Below are 24,359 nucleotides of genomic sequence, written 5' to 3' on the forward strand. Positions count from 1 at the left end.
TATACAGATCTCCAGACCTTATGTTTAGGTAGTGCTAGCTTCACCCCCTGATCTTCAGGCAAGCTTTGTTAGAGTAAACAAAACATCGCCACACTACACTTCTTCCATGCCAGGGTTCTTCAGACCTGATCTTTCATCAGTGTTAGCAAAGAGCATTGTCCAGTGACTCTGTGAACCAAGAACTGCAAGGTAAGGTTTGGAGAAGAGATGAGATGGGCATGGATGGTCTCAGCCTGTCTCCTCCTGCTAGGCCATACTGCTGCTGCCCCAGCACAGACTTAGACTTATGGGCCTGGAAAGTCTCCTGCTACCCTTTGGGAGCTGCAAAACTCTCTTGGATCAGTGGTGTAGACTGTGAGGCCCTTGGGCCATGCTTCCTTACCGGGCTGTTTATAGAGTACTTGGTATATGGAATCATGTTGAACACTCCTTCCTCCATCATACCTGTTTTCTGTGGCCTGGTGGCTTTCTGGGTGTTACAAGATGACACCTAAATGACAGATGAAGACAGGTACAGATGAGAAGGTGATCAGGAAGGCAGCACAGCCAAGAAGCCTTGTCTACCCAAGTGGCCTTGCTGCAGGGGAGGGGGAGGAGGTCCTGCCCAAGGCCTGGCCATCCTGACCCCAGGACTAGTGACTACAGGAGATGTTGAGAAAGGGGTGGGGAATAGAAGCCTGCCTCTGGGCTGTCAGGACTGCTGGTGTAGCTGTGTTCATTTTTATTTTATTTTTTTATTTTTATTTTATTTTTTGGTTTTTCGAGACAGGGTTTCTCTGTGGCTTTGGAGGCTATCCTGGAACTTGCTTGGTAGTCCAGGCTGGTCTCGAACTCACAGAGATCCGCCTGCCTCTGCCTCCCGAGTGCTGGGATTAAAGGCGTGCGCCACCAACGCCCGGCTGGTGTAGCTGTGTTCAGATTGCAGAGGCAACTTTGTGACTTAGCTTTGTCATCCTTCACCTCAGTCTAGGAGAGTTGACTTTAATTCCTGCAGAGCTGTTTTGATCATTGCAGGATATGTTCTCCTCACTGCGGTATTCCTGAATGACTCTTCTTTGATGTATCTTTGATGTCACGTGTCTGGGTCTGATAGGCCCACCCAGGGGACGCAATCCAATAGTTCATGCTAGGTCACTGGCTACATGTTGAGGAAGGATTGGCTCTGTGAGGATACGGTGGTGCCCTGACTGGGCCTAGTCAGTTCTGTTGTGCTTTGCCCTTTATAGGAGTTGATCCTGTCAGCTTTGACAGCAAATGCTGTGGCTTTGGGTCCTTGGATGAAAGGTGCTATCAGGAGCATGGTGCCCATGCTGCTGTTTCTCTGGGGTAGACGCCTGTGTCCCTGTCTACTGAGTGAGGGTGGAATGGTATATTTGGTATGAGGGAGGTCTCCTGCTCTGTGATCTCTTGGGACAGGGCAAATTCCTCAGGAGCATCTACGAGCTTCCTGTCTGGTCAGGCAGGGGTTTTTGGGATTGGAGACTAACTGGAGATTTTCTGCCATGTTTGTTTGTTTCACAAATGGTTTTTTCAGATAGGGTCTCTGTGCCCAGGCTGGCCTTGAATTCCTCATCCTCCTGACTCCATTGCTCACGCATGCTGTGCTTTGTAGAGATCCTTTCGAGCTTGCCCCATCTGATTTAACAGAGGTTTCCCATGACTAGGTTTTTCAGCAAGCTGACAGTGATGTCCCCCTGGTTGTTGTAATGATTCATTGTCCAAAGTATAGATTTCGTCCCTCCTTCCCCCTGCCTTCCTCCCTCCTCTTTCCTATTTGTTTGAGAAAAAGTCTCAAAGGCCTGGTGGTGGTGGTGGTGGTGGTGGTGGTGGTGGTGGTGGTGGTGGTGGTGGTGGTGGTGGTGCACACCTTTAGTCCCAGCACTCGGGAGGCAGAGGCAGGCAGATCTCTGTGAGTCAGCCTAGTCTACAGAGTGAGTTCCAGGACAGGCTCTAAAGCTACAGAGAAACCCTGTCTCCCAGAAAGAAAAAACAAGAAAAGGTCTCAATGTGTGGACTAGGAACTCCAGATCTTCTGCCCCAGTCTTCTGTGTTCTGGGATCATATGTATTTGCCAGCGTATCTACTCTAAATCTATTTTTACAAATAACCTTAAGAGAAAAGTAGGAGAATTCATAGAAATTCATGGAAGTAGTGGAACATTTTGGGCCTGGTTGGGTCAGGTTCTCATGAGATGGAGGAAAACAAAGAGAGGGCACCTTCAAAAGAGTCTTCAAACAGGTGGGCATTTAATGGGTAGCAGAATAATTATTGAGTGTCCCAAGTTGGGAAGGGGCTACAGTGATGGTGTGCTTGGGTACCAGATGGAAGGAGAGAGCCCTGCCCCCAGCCTAGAGTTACTTGTGGTGAAGGCGGTAGGGTATAATGAGTAAAATGATGCTCAGAGCTAATTTCCTGTGTTTTCTGTAGACTTTAGAGAGGGAAATACCTTACCAGACAGCACTGGTTAAAGAAATGAGAGCTCCAGAGCCCTTCTTGAAGCACAGTCCTGTTGGGTTGGTTCTGAGAACAGAAGAACCTGTAGGTCCATTGCCCAGGAAATAAGGTCTGCCTTCCCATGTACTTTGTGTGTGATCTCAACTTTGACAGAGTGCCGTGTCAACACACAAAGCACAACTCTTGGCCCGTGATTTGCTCTTTGGGTAAGAGCACTGTTGCCACGCTTGTCAACCTGAGTTCCACCCCACATTCTGGAAGCAAGAAACAGCTCCACGAGTTGTTCTCTGACCTCTACAGGTGCCTGTGGTACACATACCCTCTCATCCCTACATACACATAGGAGTAAATAAATGGAAAACAAGATAACCCATAGCCCTCACCTCAAAGGGAAGAAGAGAGCCCACTCTCAGCTGAATGTGAATCACCTTGGCCCAAGAATAAAGGATTGGGGTGTCCCAAGTAAAATCTGGGTACAGAGGCCGTGTCCTGAACTTGGTGTCGTTGCAGAACAAAAGGCAGTCCAGATGTTTACCACATGCACTGGTGGGAATGTGGGGTCGCAGCACAGCGAAGCTCGGATCTTCTGCTGTAGGTGGTAGAAAGGGAGCTGCTGTCTGATGAGGCTCTAACGTTTGGCTGGCGGAAGTCAGGAGTCTGCTAGGAATACATTGCACAGGTTTTGCCTGAGAGTCAAAGGTCAGACAATAAGGTGGGCAATGAGTGGCAGTTTAGGGGAAGAATGAACTCAAGATAGTTTGGCTCTGGATCTGCAGCACTCCAACTCTCCACAGTGGTATGTTCTGTTCAGAAATCCTGGCTCTGGATCTGCAGCACTCCAACTCTCCACAGTGGTATGTTCTGTTCAGAAATCTGGGTTAGTATCCTTTAACAGAAGAGGCTCAGTTCCCAAACACAGCTTTGCAATCACTCAGGGTGTTCCGCAACCTGAAAAAATGCAGAGCCCGTAGGTTAGTGATGTTGAAACCCATGTTCTGGACTAGACCCTGGAGATGGGACAGACCTGCAGAAAGAAGGCTGATGAGGATAGATGCTCTTCCACCCTGTGGGCCATCTGGAGTGCTGTGCACTTAGGCACCTTAGCGGTACACAGCCCGTCTTCCTGCAGATCCATGTTATTGTAGAGGGTTGTTGGGAGAGTTCCCTGGAAACAACAGTGTTGTGGCCAACCTTGCCGCGTCTCTGAGACTCAGCTTCTGGTGGCTGTTGGTCTGCTGAAAACTAGTGAAATGGCACCAGGTTTGGCCTGACTGTACAGAAATCTTCTCAGACCCTGGAGCACTATCTGTCTCCTCCAGGACAGCTGGCAGCCATGCTGGGAGTCAGTTAGAGATTGATGGTTTCTCTTACAGATGTGAGGCATCCTGAAGATACATGGGAAGGACTGGGCCCTTGACCTTATGGAGTCTTGTAAAAAGGCTTTCCAGGATGGGTTCTTTTGGTTTTTGAGGAAGGGTTTCTCTGTGTAGTCCTGACTGTCCTGGAACTCACTTTGTAGACCAGGCTGGCCTTGAACTCAGAGAGATCTGCCTGCCTCTTCGTCCTGAGTGTTAGGATTAAAGGTGTGTGCCCATTAAGATGGCTTCTTGATTATAGTTGGACACCAGGGTACATGTGGCAGGGACATAGGCCAAAGTGACCATAGTGTCTGCAGTAGTTAGCAAGCTTGTATCTGACCTCACATTTTATGCCCTTGTTACAATGATTTTCTGTTATTTTAACATTAGGGATTTGCTTTAGATGAGAAAGCATGTAAAAAAGAGCAGGGTAGCTTCCAGCATGCTTTTAATTTTTATTACAGAGCTTTTGCAAACACAGCAGGAAAGTAAAGGGTTCCTCGTGTACCTGTGAACAGCTCTGACAGTCACTGTCCAGGCGTGTCTTGCCATAGGTCCTCCCTGATTCTTTTGAAGAGATGTTCACCAGACTGCTACCTGATCCGAATGTATGTCTGTACAGCTCTATATTATGCCCCTTGAAAATCATTGTCATGACACCTTACACATGATCTTCGTGCTGCCAGATGTGCAGATATCTCACCAGCATCTCTGAGGTCCCGAGCTGTATACAGCCTTATCTGAATTTGTCTTCAGGCATGAATATTGTCTCTTTGTTTTATAAGAAAATATTTTATGTGTATGTTCCTGAGTATATGTACATGCAGAGGTCAAAAGAGGATCGGGTCCCTTGGAACTACAGCTATGACCTACCATGTGAGTGCCAAGAACTGAGCCCTGGTCCTCTGCAAGAGCAGTAAGTGCTGTTAACTTCAGAGCCATTTCTTCAGTCCCCATTATGTCTCTTGATGTTTTGTTCATTTTTGTTTTTTTGAGACAGACTCTCTGTAGTTCTGGCTGTCCTAGAGCTTGCTTTATAAACCAGTCTGGCTCCAGCTCATAGAGATCGCTCCTTTGGCTTCCAAATGCTTGAATTAAAGGCGTGCACCACTCTCTGGCCTCCATTTGTGCCTCTTTTTTTCTCTTCTGACATCAGGAACACCAAGCTCTCTGTATCCCAAGCTATCCTGAAACTGTATCCCTGGCTCTCTTGAAACTCCATCTGTAGACCAGAATGGCCTTGAACTCAAGAGATCCACCTTCCTCTGCCTGAGTACTGGGATTAAAGGTGTGCGCCACCACTCCTGAGTACTGGGATTAAAGGTGTCGCCACCACTCCTGGCAGCCATTGTTTTCTTTTTTGAGCCAGTAGCCTTGGCTGTCGTGGAACTTACTTTTTTAGACCAGGCTGGCCTCAGACTCGTAGAGATGTATGTGCCTCTAATTTAAGAGGACCCCCCCATCCCATCCCATCCCATCCCATCCCCACCCCTCACCCCACCCCCGCCTCTGCTGGGATTAAAGGCATTCGCCATCACCACCCAGCTGATGTCAGGTTTATAAATGCTAAGCCGTTGTTCTACCAACCTAACCATACCTGTAGCCTCTCAAGATAGCTTTTTACTTACTTGTCTGTGGTTCTGTTTTGAGTCAAGTCTCATGTAGCCCAGGCTGGCCTCTTGACTTGCTTTATAGTCAGGCTATCCTAATCCTCCTGCTTGCACCTCAGGACTGCTGGGACTATGGGTATGTGCTACCACACCCTTCAAGGTGGTTTTTGAAGTAGGTGATTTATATGTAATAAAATGCATGCATTTGAGGTATAAGGTTTTATACTTTCTTTTTTGTTGTTGTTTTTCGAGACAGGGTTTCTCTGTTGCTTTGGAGGCTGTCTTGGAACTAGCTCTTATAGATCTCTCAAGTAACAGAGATCCACCTGCCTCTGCCTCCCGAGTGCTGGGATTAAAGGCGTGGGCCACCAATGCCTGGCGAGGTATAAGGCTGAGACGAGAATATGGCCGTATTCAGCATGTGTGTTAATTGTGCCTTCCTGTGTGCATGACATGTACTACCATAGAACCACTGCTCGCTCAGTAGGGATAATTGTCTGTCCTCTGTCACTGTCTCTTTCTTTCCTTTTGGCTTGTTATCTAGAGACACTATGTTGCTGTGTGGGCTCCCACAGTGTCTAGCACAATCCTTTCTGAGCACTTCCTTAAGTTGGCATGACTTTCTCAGCAGGATGGCTTTAGTTGACAATCACATTTGATCTTAGCCAAGGGCTAAGAAGCAGTTTTACTTCTTTTGTTTGTATTGAGACAGGGTCTCATGCTTCCTGGGCTGACCTTGCCTGAGAGCTGAGGGTGACCTTGAGTTCTTGATCTTTCATCTCTGGGGAGCTGAGGTTCAGGGTTAGGGTCCTGCTGCATGTTAGACAGCACTTTATCACCTGAGCTGCATCCTCAGCCCCTCTTTCATTGGCTGCTGGTGACCACTTTGTGAGTGTCTTTAGGAACTGGGCCATTGGTGTGTGGTAGGTCTGTTATTTGCAGTTCATTGATGTCCAGGCTGTCTCATCTTTGCTGTTGGAGCTTTAGATTTGGCCTCTTAGCTTTGTTCACTTGGTGCTGTAGCAATACTGCAGTGTAGGCAGTTTGCAGTGAACAGAAACACACGGACTCTGGATCTTGGATGTTGGAAGATGCAATAAATGGTGCCAGTGTTTGGTGAGGTGGTTCCTGCTGCATCACTACTGTAGAGACAGGCTGCGTAAGGACAAAAGGAGGGGAGACGGTCACGCAAGGGCAAGTATTCCTGTATGGGTGGGAGCTGACCTGTCACAGACACCTATGCCCTCCAGAGTGACATTGGTAATTTGTTTGTTCACAAGAGCAGACCTTTGGCCCAGTCGTCTTGTACAAATCCCTCTTGGAGGGACAGACATCACATTTGGTGGCTATTTGGCTGTTTTACCACCTGCAGGATAGAATGGTCAGAACGGCTGTTCCTCCTAGAGAACTTACCTTCCTCCTGCAGCTGTAGGTGGTTGAGGGCTGGCTCTACACTACTCAGCTTTAAAAGCAAGCAACACATCCCTGCTTTACAAGGGACAGCAGACTATGCAGTCAACTGCGCTGCTCTTGTGTTCCTTCATGGGTGTCTGGTTCATAACTCAGCTATGTAGCTCATTGGGAAGGAAGTAGAGAAAAGGGAAGTACCCAAAGCACAGTGTGTGTGTGTGTGAATGTGTGCTTGTGTGAGGGCTGTGGGTGTGTGAGTGTGTGGGTATGAATGTGTGTGTGGATGTGGAGTGTGTATGTGTGAGTGAGAGTGTGTTTGTGTGTGAGTATGTGTGTGTGAGTGTACGTGTGAGTGTTTGTGTGTGAGTATGTGTGTGAGTGTACGTGTGAGTGAGTGTGTTTGTGTGTGAGTATGTGTGTGTGAGTGTACGTGTGAGTGAGTGTTTGTGTGTGAGTGTACGTGTGAGTGAGTGTGTTTGTGGGGGCTGTGGGTGTGTGAGTGTGTGGGTATGAATGTGTGTGTGTGTGTGGAGTGTGTATATGTGAGTGAGAGTGTGTTTGCGTGTGAGTGTTTTGCTGCCTGTTGGTTGGTGATTAGAAGCTTAGCTTCAAAGAATGGGTGGGTGTTGTCTCTAGTACCATGTAGGCCACTCCAAGGGCAGAGGGAATATTTCTCACTTGGGACTTTACTTGCCTGTCAGACTTAACAGGCAACTGCTCAGAAACTTTGTAAGTTACATGTGGTGCCCTGCTTATTTTCAGAAAAGAATTAAACCTTTTGAAACAGTCTGTTATTGTTTGTTTTGTGTTTACCATGTATCCCTGGCTGGCCCTGAACTCGTAGAGATTCTCTTGTTCCACTACTACTCTGCCCAGCTTTAAAATGTTCCTCTTAAAACAATGGTCACTTGGACTGGAGAGATGGTTAAGAGCACTGACTGCTCTTCCAGAGGTTCTGAGTTTAATTCCTAGCAACCACATGGTGGCTCACAACCATCTGTAATGAGACCTGGTGCCCTCTTCTGGCCTGCAGGCAGAACACTATATGCATAATAAATTAATAATGATCACTTGTTGATGTATTAGTTATTGGTTGTTATTAAAATTCTATCTACTGAAGACTGAACCTGAGGCCTGGCACATGCCAGGCACGCACTCCACTACTGAGCTACATTTTCCAGCCTTCTTTTTACATTTTTTCCTTAACATTTTGTGTATGCAAGTACCATGGCATTGGTGTGGAGGTCTCAGAAGATAACTTGTGGGGAGTTGTTTCTCTCTTTCTACCTTTTGGGTTCCAGGAATTAAGTTCAGTTTAGGCTTGATAGCAAGCACTCTTTCCTGTTGAGCTACCTCAAAGGCCTTCTTACTTTTTATCATGAGACAAAATCTCACCAAATTGCTCAGTCTGGCCTTGAACTTTATTTTTATTTGGGGGGACTGGGTCTCACTTCTTTTTCTGGGGTGTGTGTATGTGTGTTTGTGTGTATGTGCACATGCATGCATTTTCATGAATAGGGTACATGTGTGCATGTATATGTATGTGCATGAATGTGGAACCTAGAGACTGATACCTGGAATCTTCCTCTGTATTGTTTGGAAGCTGTCCTGGAACTCGCTTTGTAGACCAGGCTGGCCTCGAACTCACAGAGATCCACCTGCCTCTGCCTCCCAAGTGCTGGGATTAAAGGCGTGCACCACCAACGCCCGGCTCCACCTTAGGGTCTCTTAATCAAACTGAGAACTTGCTGATTAGTTTGCTCCAGGCTTCAAGCTGCAGTTGCAGGCAGCCTGCCTTGCCGCATTTGCGTATGTGGGACTGGGTCTCTAAGATTCCAGTCTGCTTGGTTGTGTGCTAAACCCTTAGCAATCTTCCTGGTCCTAAGCCTTGACCTCTGTTTTAAAATTATTTATTTTGTGTTTTGCTTGTTTGTTTACTTATTTGTGTGGGAAGGTTGGGATGTGCAAGGTCAGAGGACAGCCTCCAGGAATTAGTGTTATCCTCCATATCAGCACTGAGTCATCTGATCGGCATAGGCCTTGAATTTTTAATCCTCCTGTTCAGTTCCTCTAGGATTACAGGTGTGTGCCACAGGCTAGCTTTCTTTTTCATCTGTATATTAGGTATTCATCCTTTCATTCCTGGCTGAACTGGAACTCCCTTTGTAGACCAGGTGGGCCTTGAACTCATAGGAATCTACTGTCTCTGCCTGGGGAGTGCTGGGCTTAAAGGCTTGTGCCAATGCACCCGGCCCTTATGGAGATCAGTTGGATCAATTTCAAGAATGAGTATTTAGCTGGAAGTGGTGGTACACACCTTTAACCCCAGCCCTTGACAGGAGGATCTTTGAATTTTAGGTCAGTTTGGTCTACATGGCAAGTTGGAGGCCAGCCAGAGAGCTACATAGTGAGACCCTGTCTCAAACAAACAAACAAAACTCAAAAGATAAAAAAAAAAAAAGGGTTTAAAAACTGTCAACAGTGGGAGGCAGAGGCAGGCGGATCTCTGTGAGTTCGAGGCCAACCTGGTCTACAAAGTGAGTTCCAGGATAGCCTCCAAAGCCACAGAGAAACCCTGTCTCGGAAAACCAAAAAAAAAAAAAAAAACAAAAAACCCCAAAAAAAACTGTCAACAGAGCATAGGCTTTGTAGAAGCTGAGTTCATTCCAAAATATTTCTTCCTCAGATTTCCAGTGTTCACACAACTTCTACACAAATATAGCTCAGATGTGATCCAGTAGGAAGACCAAACCCCAGAACAGCGACAGCCTGGTCACTGAAGGATGAACGGGGAGGAAGAATTCTTTGATGCCGTCACAGGTGAGCAACTGCAAGAGACTGAGCCAGAGACTGCATCCTGTTTGGGAATCTGTGAGATCTGGGGTGTGGGATTTGGCCTGACTCAGCACAGCAAAGCCAGGGGTGTGTTAAATGAGCCCTGATATTAGCTTCTAGAAAGACAATGATGTCTTCTCTCTCTCAGGGAACCTTGACTGGATCTTAAGGGACAGCATGAAGGGCAGCGGGGGCTGGGCTCTTTGGGAGAACCTCCCTGAGTATAATTACTGATTTTACTTGTATGTCTGTTTTTCCTGTATGTATGAATGTGCATCACACATGTGTGAGCAAAAAAGACATATAAGTAAAATAAAATACCTAGTGTGATAGTCAGTGAGACATAAACTTCCTTACATCTACAGTAAGGTGGGCCTGGTGTTCCTGATGTCAGAAGAGGGCATCGGATCCCCTGGAACTTTAGTTGTGGATGGTTGTGAGCCACCATGTTGGTGCTGGGAACCAGCCAAGCCTGTCAGCAAGAATAGCAAGTGCTCTTAAACAGTGAGTCATCTCTCCAGCTCAATTCTTTATATTATTTGTACTTATAAAAAATCAGTTTTATAATTAGTTTTCATTGTTTAAAGTACATTATAAAATTACTTGTCTAGATCTAGGGAGATGGCTTAGTGGGCAAGAGTGCTTGCTGCTCTAACATGAGGAACTAAATTCAAGTCCCTAGTTCTTACATGAGAACTAAGCTCACAGAGGCAGGCAGATCTCTGAGTTCAAAATCAGTCTGATCTACATAGCAAGATCTAGGCCCACCAGAGTTATATGGTGAGACTCTGTTTCACAAAAACAAAGAAGAGGGGGAAGAACTAAGCATGGTTTGGCTATATATGCCTGTAACTCCAATTCCAGGGAGTGGGCCACACAGAAATGGGAAGATTGCTGGAGCTGGCTGATCTGCCAATCTAGCTGAAAAATGTTGAGTTTTACACTCAGTGAGAGAGCCTGTCCCAAAAGACCAAGACCAAATGGAGAGTGATAGAGGAAGCCAAGTGATACCTTCATTTGTCCTAGATGTATTTGTACGTGACCACATGCATGCACAACACACATGCTCTGACACATAGCTTCCCTGCCCTTACAGTAGCAATCTTTTTTTTTTTTTTTTTTTTTTGGTTTTTTGAGACAGGGTTTCTCAGCTTTGGAGGCTGTCCTGGAACTCACTTTGTAGATCAGGCTGGCCTCGAACTCACAGAGATCCGCCTGCCTCTGCCTCCCCAGTGCTGGGATTAAAGGCGTGCGCCACCACCGCCTGGCCTACAGTAGCAATCTTAAAGCTCAGTCTTCATGTTTGAAGTGATCATTGTAAGTGGTGTGCACCCTTGAGCCTGGATGAAAAGAGTTGTACTCTGGGCAGTGGTTGTTGGGTGGGACAGAGGACATCAGTGAACAGGGCAGAGGGCTGCCTCTTCCTCTTGGCTCTTCCTCTTGGTGGTGGAATACAGAGAAACCCTGTCACAAAAACAAAAACAAAAACAAAAAAAGCTTATCTGTTCTGTTTCTTGTCCTTGACTTTAAGTACACAAACAGCAGCTTTGAAGTATTTCAGTGGCTCCCCAGTTACAACCCCAACAGAATTTTACCTCCCTATTCCCCCGTTTGCTAGAACCTCCATTTTTCTAGAGCATCTGGGTATGGCATAGTTAGCCATTCACTGCTCTGTCCCAATTGCTGGCCGATAATGCTAGTGGACTTACTGAAATCCCACAAGGAGACACTGAGCTCCTTGCCGTTTCCAAAGCTCAATGGAATCATCATTTCGCAGTTGAAACTTAGTGGTTCTGCTTCCCATTGGTGTGTGCCTACAAGTGGGGCTTGCTGTGGGCATCAGTAGCGCAAACACCCCTGAGCTTTTGGATAAATTTATCTTGATATTTCCCCACGATGGCTTCAGCTGATCGATGTTCAGATGATCTCCAGTATCCCAGCAGACCACAGTGGACTGCAGAGGCACTGCACCCACACAGCAGTGTGTGTGTCCTGACACTGAGGGCACTTACTGAGCTGGGAACCACTTGCAAATAATCAGATAAGGGTGGTGGTACATGATCCCAGCACTCAGGAAGCAGTGACTGGTGAATCACTGAGTTTGAGGCCAGACTGGTCTATATAAAAAGTTCCAGGCTAACCAGGTGATAATGACACATGCCTTTTAACCCCAGCACACAGGAGGCAAAGGCAAGTAGATCTCCAAATTCGGGTCAACGTTGTCTACTAAGCAAGTTCTAGGACAGCAAAGACTACATAAAGAAACCCTGTCTTCAAAAACCAAACAAATGAAAAAGAGTTCCAGGCTAGACGGGGTACATAGCAAGGCCCTGTCTCAAAAAACAAAACCAAATAAAAGCTTGCTGATCTTTAAGCTTCTGTTTGTGTAGAGTCTTGAAGTAGGGCTTCTTTGTCTCCCAAGTCTAGCAGAGATGACCATTTTGCTTATTTCTTGCAGGCTTTGATTCTGATAACTCTACAGGGGACTTTTCAGAGACAAATAAAATCAGTGGTATGATTGATTTGGATACCAGCAAAAATACTAGGAGTGGGAAAAGTGGGGAGAGACCATCACAAGAGAATGGAATTCAAAAGCACAGGTATGCTGTCCTAACACACGTTGTTTCGAATTTTCCAGAGTGTATCTATGATTACTCCCATATGTACTGTAAGGTGTCCCCGTAGGTCTCAGGAATTGAGTAGGTGCATCCCCAGTTCCAAAGTGACTCTTCCAGGCACTGTAGCCACCAAAGTCCCATGAGACTTGATGCCTGTCTGCATCAAGTGGAGGGCAGTGTTTGACCCAGTCCATGAAGTGATAGTTCTGTCCAAGACTGACTTAGGGCCTGTTCATAACGTGGTCCACAGGTCCCTTGTCCCTCCACAGACACCAGCTTAATCCTGTTGTCTCTTCTGTGTCTTACTGAGATAATGCTTGACTGCTTGCCTAGTGGGAATAATGAGGGTTCCCTCTTGTCTCTTCTGTATCTCATTGAGAAATATTGGCTACTGGCCCTATTATAGGGACTGAAAGGGTTTGATTAGTTGCTGCAGCAAAACCACATTCCATTTTTTCCCCACCATGTTCATTTGTGTATCTAGACTCTGGAAAGTTCTCAGTCTGTTAGGAAAAGCAGGAGCACACAGGAATAATCTGTGGGATGTAGGATTGTCATAGTATGTACACATAGTATACACACATAGATTAAAAGGTGTTTGGGGCCTCAGTGGGCCCTCCAGCCTCACTGCTGACTTTACACATGGGCCCATTTACCTTCAGGGCAGGTTCCCTTGTGCCCAGAGAGATCACCTTTCTTTGTCCTTCACTCATGTGTTAAGTGGATGCGGGAACACATCACATAGGCTATGAGGGCCTGTGTAAGGCAGCTTATGTTCACTCCATACCTCACCGTCTCTCTCCTAAGTGTACATCACCTTGTGATCCAACACAGCACGGGGCTTGGGACCACTGCCTCATTCTCTGTCACCTGACCTGAGGATTTGGCCTCTAAATGCACCCAGATCTTCCGATTCTCTCATTTCCACTGTCCCCTCATTCTTCCTGATGCTTACATGGTCAGCGCTCTTGGTCCACCTTGTTCTCTGCCTGAAGCCAGTGTAGCAGGGACTCATCCCTAGCCGCACACCCAGTCCCAAGCAGCTCTGAGTCACACCTGTTTGCTCCCAGAAGCGCTCCCATCTTGGGAGTTGATCTGCATGGTCACTGTGTTGAAATGAGGACTGACATCTCCCCTGTCCCTTGTACTCAAGTCTGTTCTTACTCCTCTGGCTCTGCCTCCCCTGGTGCCTCTTGACTTGGGTTCTACATCCAGAGCCGTGTATACCCAGGTTCCTCTCCATATTGCTGTCTCAGCCTGGAGCCTGACGTCCTCCATGCCTTTTTTCCTGTTGTTCCTTCCCATCTTCATGCAAGGATTGTGTATTATTTACTTTCCTATTACTGTGATAAACACAGCCAAATCAGGTCACAGTCCATCCTTAGGGAGGCCAAGGCAGGAACTGAAGCAGACCATGGAGGAGAGCTGCTTGCTGTGTTGCTCCCATGGCAGGCTCTGTTTGCTTTCTTACACAATCCAGGACCATCTGCTGAGGAGGGAAACTGCCCTCAGTGGGCTTGTATCTCCCACATCAGTCATTAATCAAGACAGTGCCCTATGCAGACTTTCCTGTGGGCAATCTGACAGAGGTATTTTCTCCAAGGAGCTTCCTCTTCCCAGATAACCCTAGCTTCTGTCAGCCTGACAAAAGCTGACCAGCACAGGCTGTTTCCTTGGGGCCTGACCTGATCCTCCACAGAGCTGTGTTTCCTCTTGTTGTGGCCCTCACAGTTTGCTATGTGCACAGCACCCAGCTGCTGTTGGCAGCCCTGGTGCTCGGGAAATGGTAAGGATCTCTTTCCTTTCCTGTTTTGTCTCAGAGCGTCCTTTCTCCCTCTTGACTCAGTTACCCACATGAGCCCTTTCTGAGGTCTACCAGGCAGACCCCAGCTGTCACCATCCCTGATCAGAATGCCCAGTCAGTGTTCTCCTGCTCAACTTCAGTACAATGTCATTGAGAATTCCACAGTAAAAACTTGAGTGACCTCTAAGGGCTCAGAGCAGTCATGTATATCTGAAGGCTTGCTCTGTTATGCCTTCTCTGCACTCCTGTGATGGACCTTCCTGCTTCCTGGAGACAGTGCTCAGTATAGTCCAAGTTTCTGGAAGAAACTATAGTCTGTCCCCAAGTAGCCAGAGCAGGAGTTGAGACTAAGGTTACTGCTGGGGTCTTCTTGGGTGGGGAGGGTAGCTTCAGGAGTTCGCCTTGGGAAGATAGGTCTGTGTCAGAGGGTGGATAACTAATTTTGGAGGAGACTTTCTTGACTCATTTCACTCTTTAGTCTCAGCTCTGTCCGCCAACCTGGGGTTGGGCAGAAGCCCCTAAAGTAGGTAGTAGGGATGTAAGCAGAGGGACTCTGTTCTCATTGTCAGCCTTGTCTCCAGCTCACAGAAGGAGCAAAGTGACCTGACCCCTGCAGGCTCAGGTCAAGACCCCAAGTACTTAAAAACAGTGGTACAGTCACCATGTAGGTTTCAGCTGTGATGGTTTCTCTCCCGGTCGTACCATTGTTCAGAGACACTGATATTTAGGTCTCAAGCTAAGATGATGGTCTTGAGTACTTCCTGTGAGAAATATGCCCCATACATACTCTGTTGGTTAATAATGCCTGTTGCTCTCACATTGCTCACAGGACAGCCCTTCCTGCACCCATGTTCACCAGAAGCAATTTCAGCGTGTGGAGTATCCTGAAGAAGTGCATTGGTTTGGTGAGTGCAGATAACTCATTTGAAGTATGGAACTTAGGTATTCCCATGAGATTTCAACTGTTGGTAGCTAAGAGAATATATGCTGTATACTTATAATCATAAATTAATTAAGATAAGGCAGGAAAGGAAGAAATGCATAAGGTGAAGGGGAACAACGTAACTTAGGAGCAGCAAAAATAGCAGTTTTACAGTTAAACACGGGCAGGAGACATCCCATAAGGCCTTTCTCCCAGTGCTCTTTGCTTATGGCCTGAACACCTGCATGAGACAAGATGGGGCCCTAGCTATGCGCTAGGCTCCAGAAAGCTTCTGTCTAGTCCCGAGGCTTTGTATCAGGAAGTGTCTAGTAGCCATTAACTTTCCACATGGCCTTCTTTGACTGTTAGAAGCTAGTGTGCCCATATGGTCTCTGGCATATTCCACGCATAAGACAGAGTCCAGAAGTACCCATTGCTGAATTTCATATGTGTCTACCTGAAATTTTTTTTTTTTTTTTTTGGAGACGGTTTCTCTGTGCATCTTTAGCCTGTCCTGGAACTCGATCTGTAGACCAGGCTGGTCTCGAACTCACAGAGATCTGCCTGTCTCTGCCCCCAAAGGGCTGGGGTTAAAGGCGCTCGCTACCACCGCCCAGCTGTTACCTGCATTCTTTTAATGCCAGTTGTTGTTGTTTGTGGTTATTTCTGTACTTTCTTCCCAGAGAAAACTTCACTCTTCCTCCTTTTACTTTAAATAACTTTAGACTGATTGAAGGCTGGTAGATTGGTATGGGAGTTGGCATTGGGAGCTGGAAGAAGGCATAGATTCTCTTCTGGGCAGGAGCACACAGAAGTTAGGAGGAGCTCTTTTGTCTGCTCATTCAGAAGTGCATAGTGTCATACATCTTACTGGAGATGTTGACCTACCTTAATTGCTTGATTGTATATCCCTATTGCAAAGTTTTCCTGTTGTTTTGTTTTTTCATGAGTGATTGTGCATGGTCTGGGAGAATCATGTAGGCTCATCAGTTTCATTTTCGATGTTTACAATTTCCTTTTATAATTTTCTTTTAAAATATTGTGCTAAAGTCAAATTCATTAAATATGTGTTAGTCTGTTTTTTGTTGCCTGTACTGCAATACCATAGATTGGGTGAACTGTAAAGGAAAGATTGGCTTGCCAGACATGGTGACGAGTGCCTTTAATCCCAGGTGGATCTCTGTGAGTTAGAGGCCAGCCTGATCTACAGAGCAGCAGGACAGCCAGGGCTAGCTGTTACACAGAGAAACCTCCTTTTTAAAAAAGAAAAGAGCTTATTTTTAGCTCCTTTGTCTGGAGGTACAAAGCCATGGCCATGCCTCTGGTGATGCCTTCGGTGCTGACAGTCCTGTGATAGCACAGGACACCGTGTGGGGGTGGGCAGGGAAGGGACATGTACAGTTTTCTGTTGGTCTCTCCTCCTGTTTGCTTGTGCTTACAGTACTAGGGATTGAATTGAGAGCCTCCGTTGCATTCTCCCACTGAGCTATTTCCCTAACCCTTGCCCTGTTCTAATTTATTATTATTATTATTATTATTATTATATTTATTTATATGCATACAATGTGCATGTGATGTTCAGAGGACAGCTTACAGGAATCAGTTCTCTCTCTTTCTTTCTTTCTTTCTTTTTTTTTTTCTTTTGTTTTTTGAGACAGGGTTTCTCTGTATTGTTTTGGAGGCTGTCTCTGGAACTTGCTTTGTAGACCAGGCTGGCCTCGAACTCACAGAGATCCGCCTGAGTGCTGGGGTTAAAGGCATGCTCCACCACCGCCCTGCGAATCAGTTCTCTTTTATAGTGTACATGCTGAAACCTTTCACTAGTCTCCTTACCCTTTTCTTACTTAGCTACCATAATCAACATGGAGGCTTCCCAGAGGATTGGCATTTAACACCATAGATGGATTAAATGCCATCCTCTTAATTCTTCTCAGTTAATTTCTGAAACCTTAGAATACCAAGACAACACCCAGAGCATGGCAGTTTGTTCTAGGAAGCTCAGCTTCCTGTCCTTGTCCCTCCCCACAAATAGCTGTCACCCACCCTCATGGTATCTCACCCCATGCCCCCACACCCTTTATTTATTTATTTATTTATTTATTTATTTATTTATTTATTTATTTAATTTTGGTTTTACGAGACAGGGTTTCTCTGTTTTGGAGGCTGTCGGTCCAGCCTGGCCTCGAACACACAGAGATCCGCCTCCCACACCCTAACTTTTGTATTAGTCTTTTTCCCATGGCTTCAGAGAGGCAATAGGCTTTTCTTTATCCCTGTTCTCACTCAGCCGCCAATCTCTAAGTGATCTTGTAACTACTTCTTGCCCCTTTCTTGGTTGTCTTTCAGTTTAGTGGGATGGTATCCTGTTTTGTCTTTAGATTATTTTTTACTTTTGGCTGGCCAAAGCAGGTTACAGGGGCTAGCCCTGCATGTATGTTTGGTGAGGCTCAGAGATGGGTGTCTCCGACATGGGGTTGCAAGATCAAAGGAGAAATATGTTAGCATTTTGCTAGCTGTAACCAAGTCCACTTGTGTGCTTTGTTACTGTACCCAGTAGCAGGGGTGGAGCCTGTCCTGTGGAACCCAAGGCTGAGGCTTTAGAGCAGGGGAGCAGTGTGCATGAGAGTGCTTGTGAGCCAGTCGGCCCAGCCTTCTGTGTTTCCTTCCTCCCCATGGCTGACCTCTTGCGCTGTGCACTGTGGGCTCAGCTTCCCTTGCTCTACAGGGGTGTGATGCACAGAAGACATATGAGGTCTTGTCTTTTCCTGCCTTTCTCCTTTTCTGGCTGCTGGCTCAGAGATTCCTCCCTTATCTCTTTCTTCTACGTTCGTGTTCTTGATATGCTGGATGCAGTCATAAGCTTCTTGTCCTTCTTGCTGATCTTAACGCAGTTTCCTTGTGTGGTTTTGGTCATCACCGTATGCCAGGAGGCACCTGACTTGTAACTCCTGTCTTAGCACCTTGTCCAGCAGCCCCATATTCCCAAATATCCGAGTGTCTCTCAGCTTGGCCTGTGGCCTCTGTGAGGAACCTGGCTGACTCTGGTTCAGTCTGTGAGTTCAGGCTGCCAGTGGGATCTCCCTAGATCAGCATTGTAAACAAGGCCCTAATTTTCCCAGGATGCTGTCTCCAGGACCTGGCTGGGAAGGCTGTCTTGATGGTAGTTTGCTGAGTACACTACCTCCTTCAGGGCACTCTTAGCGATTTTTCTACTTGGCACTGGTGACATTGGGGCCGGTGAGAGCAGAGGGGTCACTCTAGCTCCCAGTACAGAAGTGTGAAACAACGTAAGATCCAAAGCATCCGGGCCTGCTTTGTTATAAGATGGCCACCCTTCTGTTAACGCCCTTCCAGAAGCCCAGCTCAGGAAGAGCTCCTGCAGACCTTTGTCCTCTGTTCACGAACTCTGGAGGCAGGGGCTGCAGCCTCACTTCTGCCCTGTGATGCTTGAGAAAGATTTATGAATCACCTTTGTGGGCTCTGAAACAGGCAAAGCCACATTGTAGAAAGGCTTGCCTGCCAGCTAAGGTGCTGCCGTTTCATACTGGAAGGCTATGGGCCCTGACAGCAAGTTTTTTGTTTGTTTTTTTATTTTGTTTTAAGAAGCCCTGACTGTCCTGAAACTTGTTCTGTAGACCAGGCTGGCCTCAGACTCAGAGATCCTCTTGCCTCTGCCTCACAAGTGCTGGGGTTAAAAGTATGCACCACCATCACCCAGCAAGGGCAAGTTTTAATAGTGGGCTCGTACCACTCATCTGGAGTGGGTGAGGGGAAACAAGATGGCACTCCGGAGCTCCTGTGATCACTGCATATGATGCAGCTGGGGAGTGGTGTCCAGGCCTGGGGGATGGAGATCTGCCATAGCTACCACTCAGGAAGACATTCCATATTGGTACGGTAAGGTGGAAACCAGTGCTCACAGCAGATAGCTTTCCCACAGAGGGTTTCTAAGATCTTGTCTGTGTGGAAGTTGGAAGCTCTGGGAAGTGACCCTGGAACGCTCAGAGAGGAGTGGATGCTTGCATCTGAGGCATGCCTAGGAGCCCCAGAAACCCAACCAGATGTTTTCCTCTAGGAGCTGTCCAAGATTACGATGCCAATTGCCTTCAATGAGCCACTGAGCTTCCTGCAGCGGATCACTGAGTACATGGAGCATGTGTACCTCATTCACAAAGCTTCGAGTCAAACCCAGACCCTGGAGAGGATGCAGGTGGGCAGGGTACTGCTTGTGACTGTGAGGACAGTCCTGATGCCATAACTGTTTGACTGACCCCAGTCAGTTGTAGGGACCCAGGTATCTGGCCAGAACGCCTACCTGTCGGCCTCACAGAGCTGACTTCCCTCTGGCATCTCAATGCCACTGCCTCTTGTTGGTATGCTTATGTGGTGGTAGTATTTACCTGTGCCTGTGTGTGTGGTATGTGAGTTCAAATATGTGGGAATGTATGGACAGGAGTGCCAGTGTAAAGACACACACATCAACATTGCTTCAGCACCTGCAGGGTATGCAACCTGTGGTGGAGAAAACACGTTTCCTCTTTTTGTGACTTTGAGGAAGTATTGCGTAACCGTGGTGTTTCCTCAGAAGTTCTGTAATCTTAAAAAAAGTGAAAAATAAATAATAAATAAATACAAAAAAACAACCCACCATTGTGAGGGGAAACCCCAGAAGTCAGCAGAGGGAAGTGGTGCTGAGTGCCTGTGATTGACACCCTGTGGGGAACTTACTCACTCATTTGCTGTCTTGACTGAAGCTGTTGTAATCCATCTTTGAATTGTTTGCAGTCTGTAGCTGCCTTTGCAGTCTCGGCTGTGGCTTCCCAGTGGGAGAGAACTGGCAAACCCTTCAACCCACTCCTGGGGGAGACATATGAGTTGATCAGGTAAGGAGAGTTCATCATGAATGTCTTGCAAAAGGGCTAATGGATGACAAGAGCTCAATTCTCTCTGTAGCATTGATTCCTCAGATCAGATAGATGGTTGGAGTCAGGAGCTACTGAATGAAGTATTTAGATTGCTGAGGGTAAGAAGGTGTTCACACAGGTGGGGTGTGACGTTAATGATGGAATAGAACCCTGGTACCATAAGAAGGGTTGGCATAGATTCTTAGAGCAGGGAGCTCAAGGATGGAGGTCATGCGTGTACCTAGTGGTATATGTGTACTACATGGCCAAGACATGGGAAGTCACTAGTTTTCAACAACAAAATGGAACCAGAGCTAATAAGTAGGACTGTGCCATTTGCTGCAGCACTTTTATGAGAAATAACCCAGAGAAATTGCGGAAGTCACTGTTTAGTCCATGCCTGTGTTGCAGGACAGACCCCAAGAGTGAGTTAGTCTGTGAATGTTTACTGAAGTTCCTTTGTAGTTTCTTCTGGGTAGTATCCTGCCTCTTGGAGCCCTTAGAGTGTGAGGTTCCTAGGGTAGATGTGGTGACTGCTCCTGCACATGAGCAGTGTGGAACCCTCCATCCTCGTCCCTGGACTTAGTAGATCTCTGAGCCTCAACCTGAATCCTAGTTCGTATGGATGGTGGTGAGCCTCTAGAGGGCTGGACTGGGAGATTGTTGCTACCTGTTTGTCAACTTTGGGTCTCCTGCAATTATGTAGAAAGGTGTCTTAGATGCTGCTGGGGTGGCAACACTCCAACCACATGTCACATAATCCTGGTGTGTTTTTACCTCAGCCTTGCCTGAGCCTCCAAGGACTCGTCACTGAATATGTACAGTTCCTAATAGGCCCATTCTTAGTCTGCTCCTCTGGGACCTATCATTCTATGTTGTGTGTGTGACCAGTGTTGTTTCATGCTTATGCCTCAGGATTACAGAGAACAACAGGTAGTTTAGTGGTTAGGTCTTCTCTGATGTGGAAAGGTAGTTACTGGAAGAATTTAGATGAGGCATTCTTATTGGCTGGCATAATGGTTATTTGCCACAGCCCATGGGGCTACAGGCAGGAGGGCCAGCACCTGCCATCTGCTCTGATGTCTTTTCTGTAGAGAAGAGTTCTGCCACTGTCCTGGAATCAGGGTCAGCTGGTAGTCTGGGGAATTCACTAGATGGAGTCAGTTGGTGTTTTGGCTGTGATAATGTTCTATATAGAACGTGACGATGCTGGAAGTAGAAAACAGATGTAACCTGCTCAAGAAATGCTACCAACATCTTAATAGGTTTTTTCTTGTGTGTGAGATACTAATTGATGACTTTTGCATTGTATCATGATCATTTTTCCTCAGCTGGGCATGGTGGCACACGCCTTAATCCTATCACTCGGAGCCGGGCGGTGGTGGCACACACCTTTAATCCCAGCACTCGGGAGGCAGAGGCAGGCGGATCTCTGTGAGTTCGAGGCCGGGATGGACCGACAGCCTCCAAAACAATACAGAGAAACCCTGTCTCGAAAAACCAAAAAAAAAAAAAAAAAAAAAAAAAAAATCGTATCATTGGGGAGACAGAGGCAGACAGATCTCTGAGATTGAGGCCAATCTAGTCTACAAAGCAAGTTCCATAACAGTCATTCATGATTCAGAAACAAGCAAACAAAAAGCCATGATCATTTTTCTTGATGTTCTAGTTTAATTTCATTTCTTTTCTATTTTGGGGTTTTGTTTTTTTTAAGACAGGGTTTCTCTGTGTAGCCCTGGCCATCCTGGAACTCGCTCTGTAGACAAGGCTGGCCTTGAACCTGGAGATCCACTCACCTCTGCCTCCCAAATGCTGGGATTAAAGGTGTGCGCCACCACTGTCTGGCATGTTACAGTTTTCTAAATGGTAGTTTCTTGTTGATTTTAAGACCATTTTTCTGGTTGCAGTGTTTCTATGTAATAATTTAATTTGTACATTTTTTTCTTTGTCATAAAAGTAATGATATATTGAGCAATCAGTGAACTCAGAGGACAGTTTCTCTGGAAATTTTGGTGGTCCTTGGGCTTTCTCTTGGTGTGTGGATATGATGATGATAAGCCTCTTCTGAGGTGGGTGATTGTGGGATCTCTGCACTGGCCTACTCCACATCAGCCTGCCTTTAGTATGTGAATGGTTTCAGGGCCTGTTACCCTGATGGTCTTTTCATCAGCTCTGGAATCTGTTCATATGGGGAATAATTGTCATTTTTGTCCATGCAGGCTCTTTAGGGACCTGCCAAGATACTGCACTGTAGTTTGGGAAAGTAAAAAACATACTAGCTCCAGCCCCTGGTCTTCCTCACATACTAGGATTTGAGATTCAAATCTTTCTAGCTGTCAGGAAATTATTAAAATGTCTTTAAAAAGATAAGCTAGAAGCCCAGTAATGATGGCAGAAAGATAGGCAGATCTCTTGAGTTTGAGGTGAGCCTTGTCTGTAGAGCCAGCAGCCAGTTCCAGGACAGCCAGGGCCGTTACAAGATAGAGGTGGGAAGAGGGAAGGAGGGAGGGGGGAGATGGAAAGAGATGGGGGGGGGGGAGAAGAAGGGGAGCAATTTTGGGTGATTTAAAAAGGAAAAAAGCTTTTTGAGTCATTGGCTCATGCCTCTAAATTCTAGCATGCAGGAAGTTAAGCAGAGGATTGCAAGTTCCAGGCCAGCTTGGGCTACATAGCATGAAGCTGTCTCAATAAAAGAAAAAGCAGCAGTAGCTGCAGCCACCACTGGGCAAGAATAGGAGTAGCCTGAGCTGCTGATTGGGGTGTAAGACAGGATGCTTAACCTGACTTGGGATTTAATTCAGAGGCTGAAGAAGTTTCACAGGCTGCCAGGAAACCTCCCTCACACTGGGTTTGGCGTGTGTTCCTCTCCAGGCCTGCTTGTTGGTGTCTTCACACTGAGCTTCCCTGACACTAAGTGGCCCTGCCCCACAGTACTGCGCAGACCCGGCTGTGTACAGCGTCTTTCATCCCTTCAAATCCCTCTTGAACAGCTAAAAATACACTTGCTTTTCTTAGACAAGTATTCATTTTGTAGATTACATACCTTGGCAGGCAACCTTTTAAAATCTAATTTTTCAACTTTCCTTCCTCTGTAATGATTGGGAATTCTGATTCCAGCTAAGTTAGTAATTATGTGGTTTAGCTTTTATAATTCCTAATGACTACAACTGTAGGTGTATTCATAGTTCCGGAACAATTAAAAACTGACATTTTTATTGAATAAGGGAGTCTGCTAAAAATCCTATTTCCTGGCCAGGAATATTTTGGGATCTAAGACACTCCACCATAGAAGTTCTGGGAGCCCATGCAAAGGTTGGACAGGAACACCCTTCATGTGCTTTTGGTTCAGTTGGTTTGACTTTTCCTGGGAGACTGAAATGACACTTTGGCATTGTTGTTGGCCCACATCTGAGACCTGCCTGCCTGATGGCTGTAAGGCTCAGGTGTCAGTTGGATAAGCAGCAGGCCAGATGGAGGCTCCCTCCCAGCAGAGCTTGTGCGGTGGTGGGCAGGTGTGCTCTAGGGTAATTTTGTGTGGTCAGATGAGCTGCCTATCACAGCTGGAGGCTCCTGGGCCCAGAGCCTCTATCAGCTGCTTGGGGGGGCAGAGCACACCAACTGGCCGGTGAAGCTGGTGGGTGAGCTGGTGGTCCTTTGTTATTGCTCTCACTAATGTGGCTTTTTCTCTTCCCTTTCCATTCTTATTTTTGGACCTAGGGAAGACTTAGGGTTCAGATTTATATCTGAACAGGTCAGTCACCACCCTCCTATTAGTGCATTTTATTCAGAAGGTCTCGACCAAGACTTCATGTTCCATGGTTCCATCTACCCAAAGCTGAAGTTTTGGGGCAAGAGTGTCGAGGCAGAGCCCCGGGGGACCATCACACTGGAGCTTCTCAAGTGAGTGACAAGAGCAAGTGTCCTGTTCTGACTGGGAGGACGCTGCCCTCCATGTCTCCTAAGGCTTCTTTGTGGAGAGATCCCTACCTTTTGTGGGCTCACAGACCTTTCCGCCAGCAGCATTTCTTCCGCTAGGCTTTCTGGCGAAGAGAGTTCCCCTGTCCACCGATGTGGATGTCTCACAGCCCCTCACACACTGATTGGCTACTCTTTAGCCATCAACGGTTGCTGTATGACAACCCCAAACCTAACAGCCCATCGCTGCTTAGCTTAGCTCTTTACCTCTAGGCTGCTCCTAGACAGACTGGCCCTGGGTCAGCAAGAGCTTCATTCCCAGCCATGGACGCCCTCTCCAGTGGCCGTTCTTCTTCCTTAGGCAGAGGAGCGCTGTAGACAGGAGCTGCAATAGCTGCCCCTCAGCCACATACATGCCTCTCTTGCTGATGGTCACACAGGCATGTGTGCTGTCTGTGCATATGAAGTGGAGTGCCTGGAGATGAGGACCACTGGAGAGCCCTCTTAGATAGGCTGTCCAGCCCAGCTC

General features: G+C 46.8%; 1 protein-coding gene across 1 annotated transcript in view; it reads left to right on the forward strand.

The window, feature by feature from the left end:
• Nucleotides 1–24,359, forward strand: part of Osbpl2 (oxysterol binding protein like 2) — a 43,755-nt gene that overhangs the window by 7,919 nt on the left and 11,477 nt on the right. The window contains exons 3-8 of the mRNA XM_005074515.4: nt 9,519–9,652; nt 12,126–12,267; nt 14,919–14,994; nt 19,087–19,221; nt 19,797–19,894; nt 23,633–23,815. Coding sequence (XP_005074572.1) covers nt 9,616–9,652; nt 12,126–12,267; nt 14,919–14,994; nt 19,087–19,221; nt 19,797–19,894; nt 23,633–23,815 — 671 coding nt within the window. The 5' untranslated portion in view covers nt 9,519–9,615. The remainder of the gene's footprint in view (nt 1–9,518; nt 9,653–12,125; nt 12,268–14,918; nt 14,995–19,086; nt 19,222–19,796; nt 19,895–23,632; nt 23,816–24,359) is intronic.

The sequence above is a fragment of the Mesocricetus auratus genome, unplaced genomic scaffold (assembly GCF_017639785.1).
Source record: "Mesocricetus auratus isolate SY011 unplaced genomic scaffold, BCM_Maur_2.0 Super-Scaffold_100028, whole genome shotgun sequence".
In the NCBI taxonomy this organism is placed as follows: Eukaryota; Metazoa; Chordata; class Mammalia; order Rodentia; family Cricetidae; genus Mesocricetus; species Mesocricetus auratus.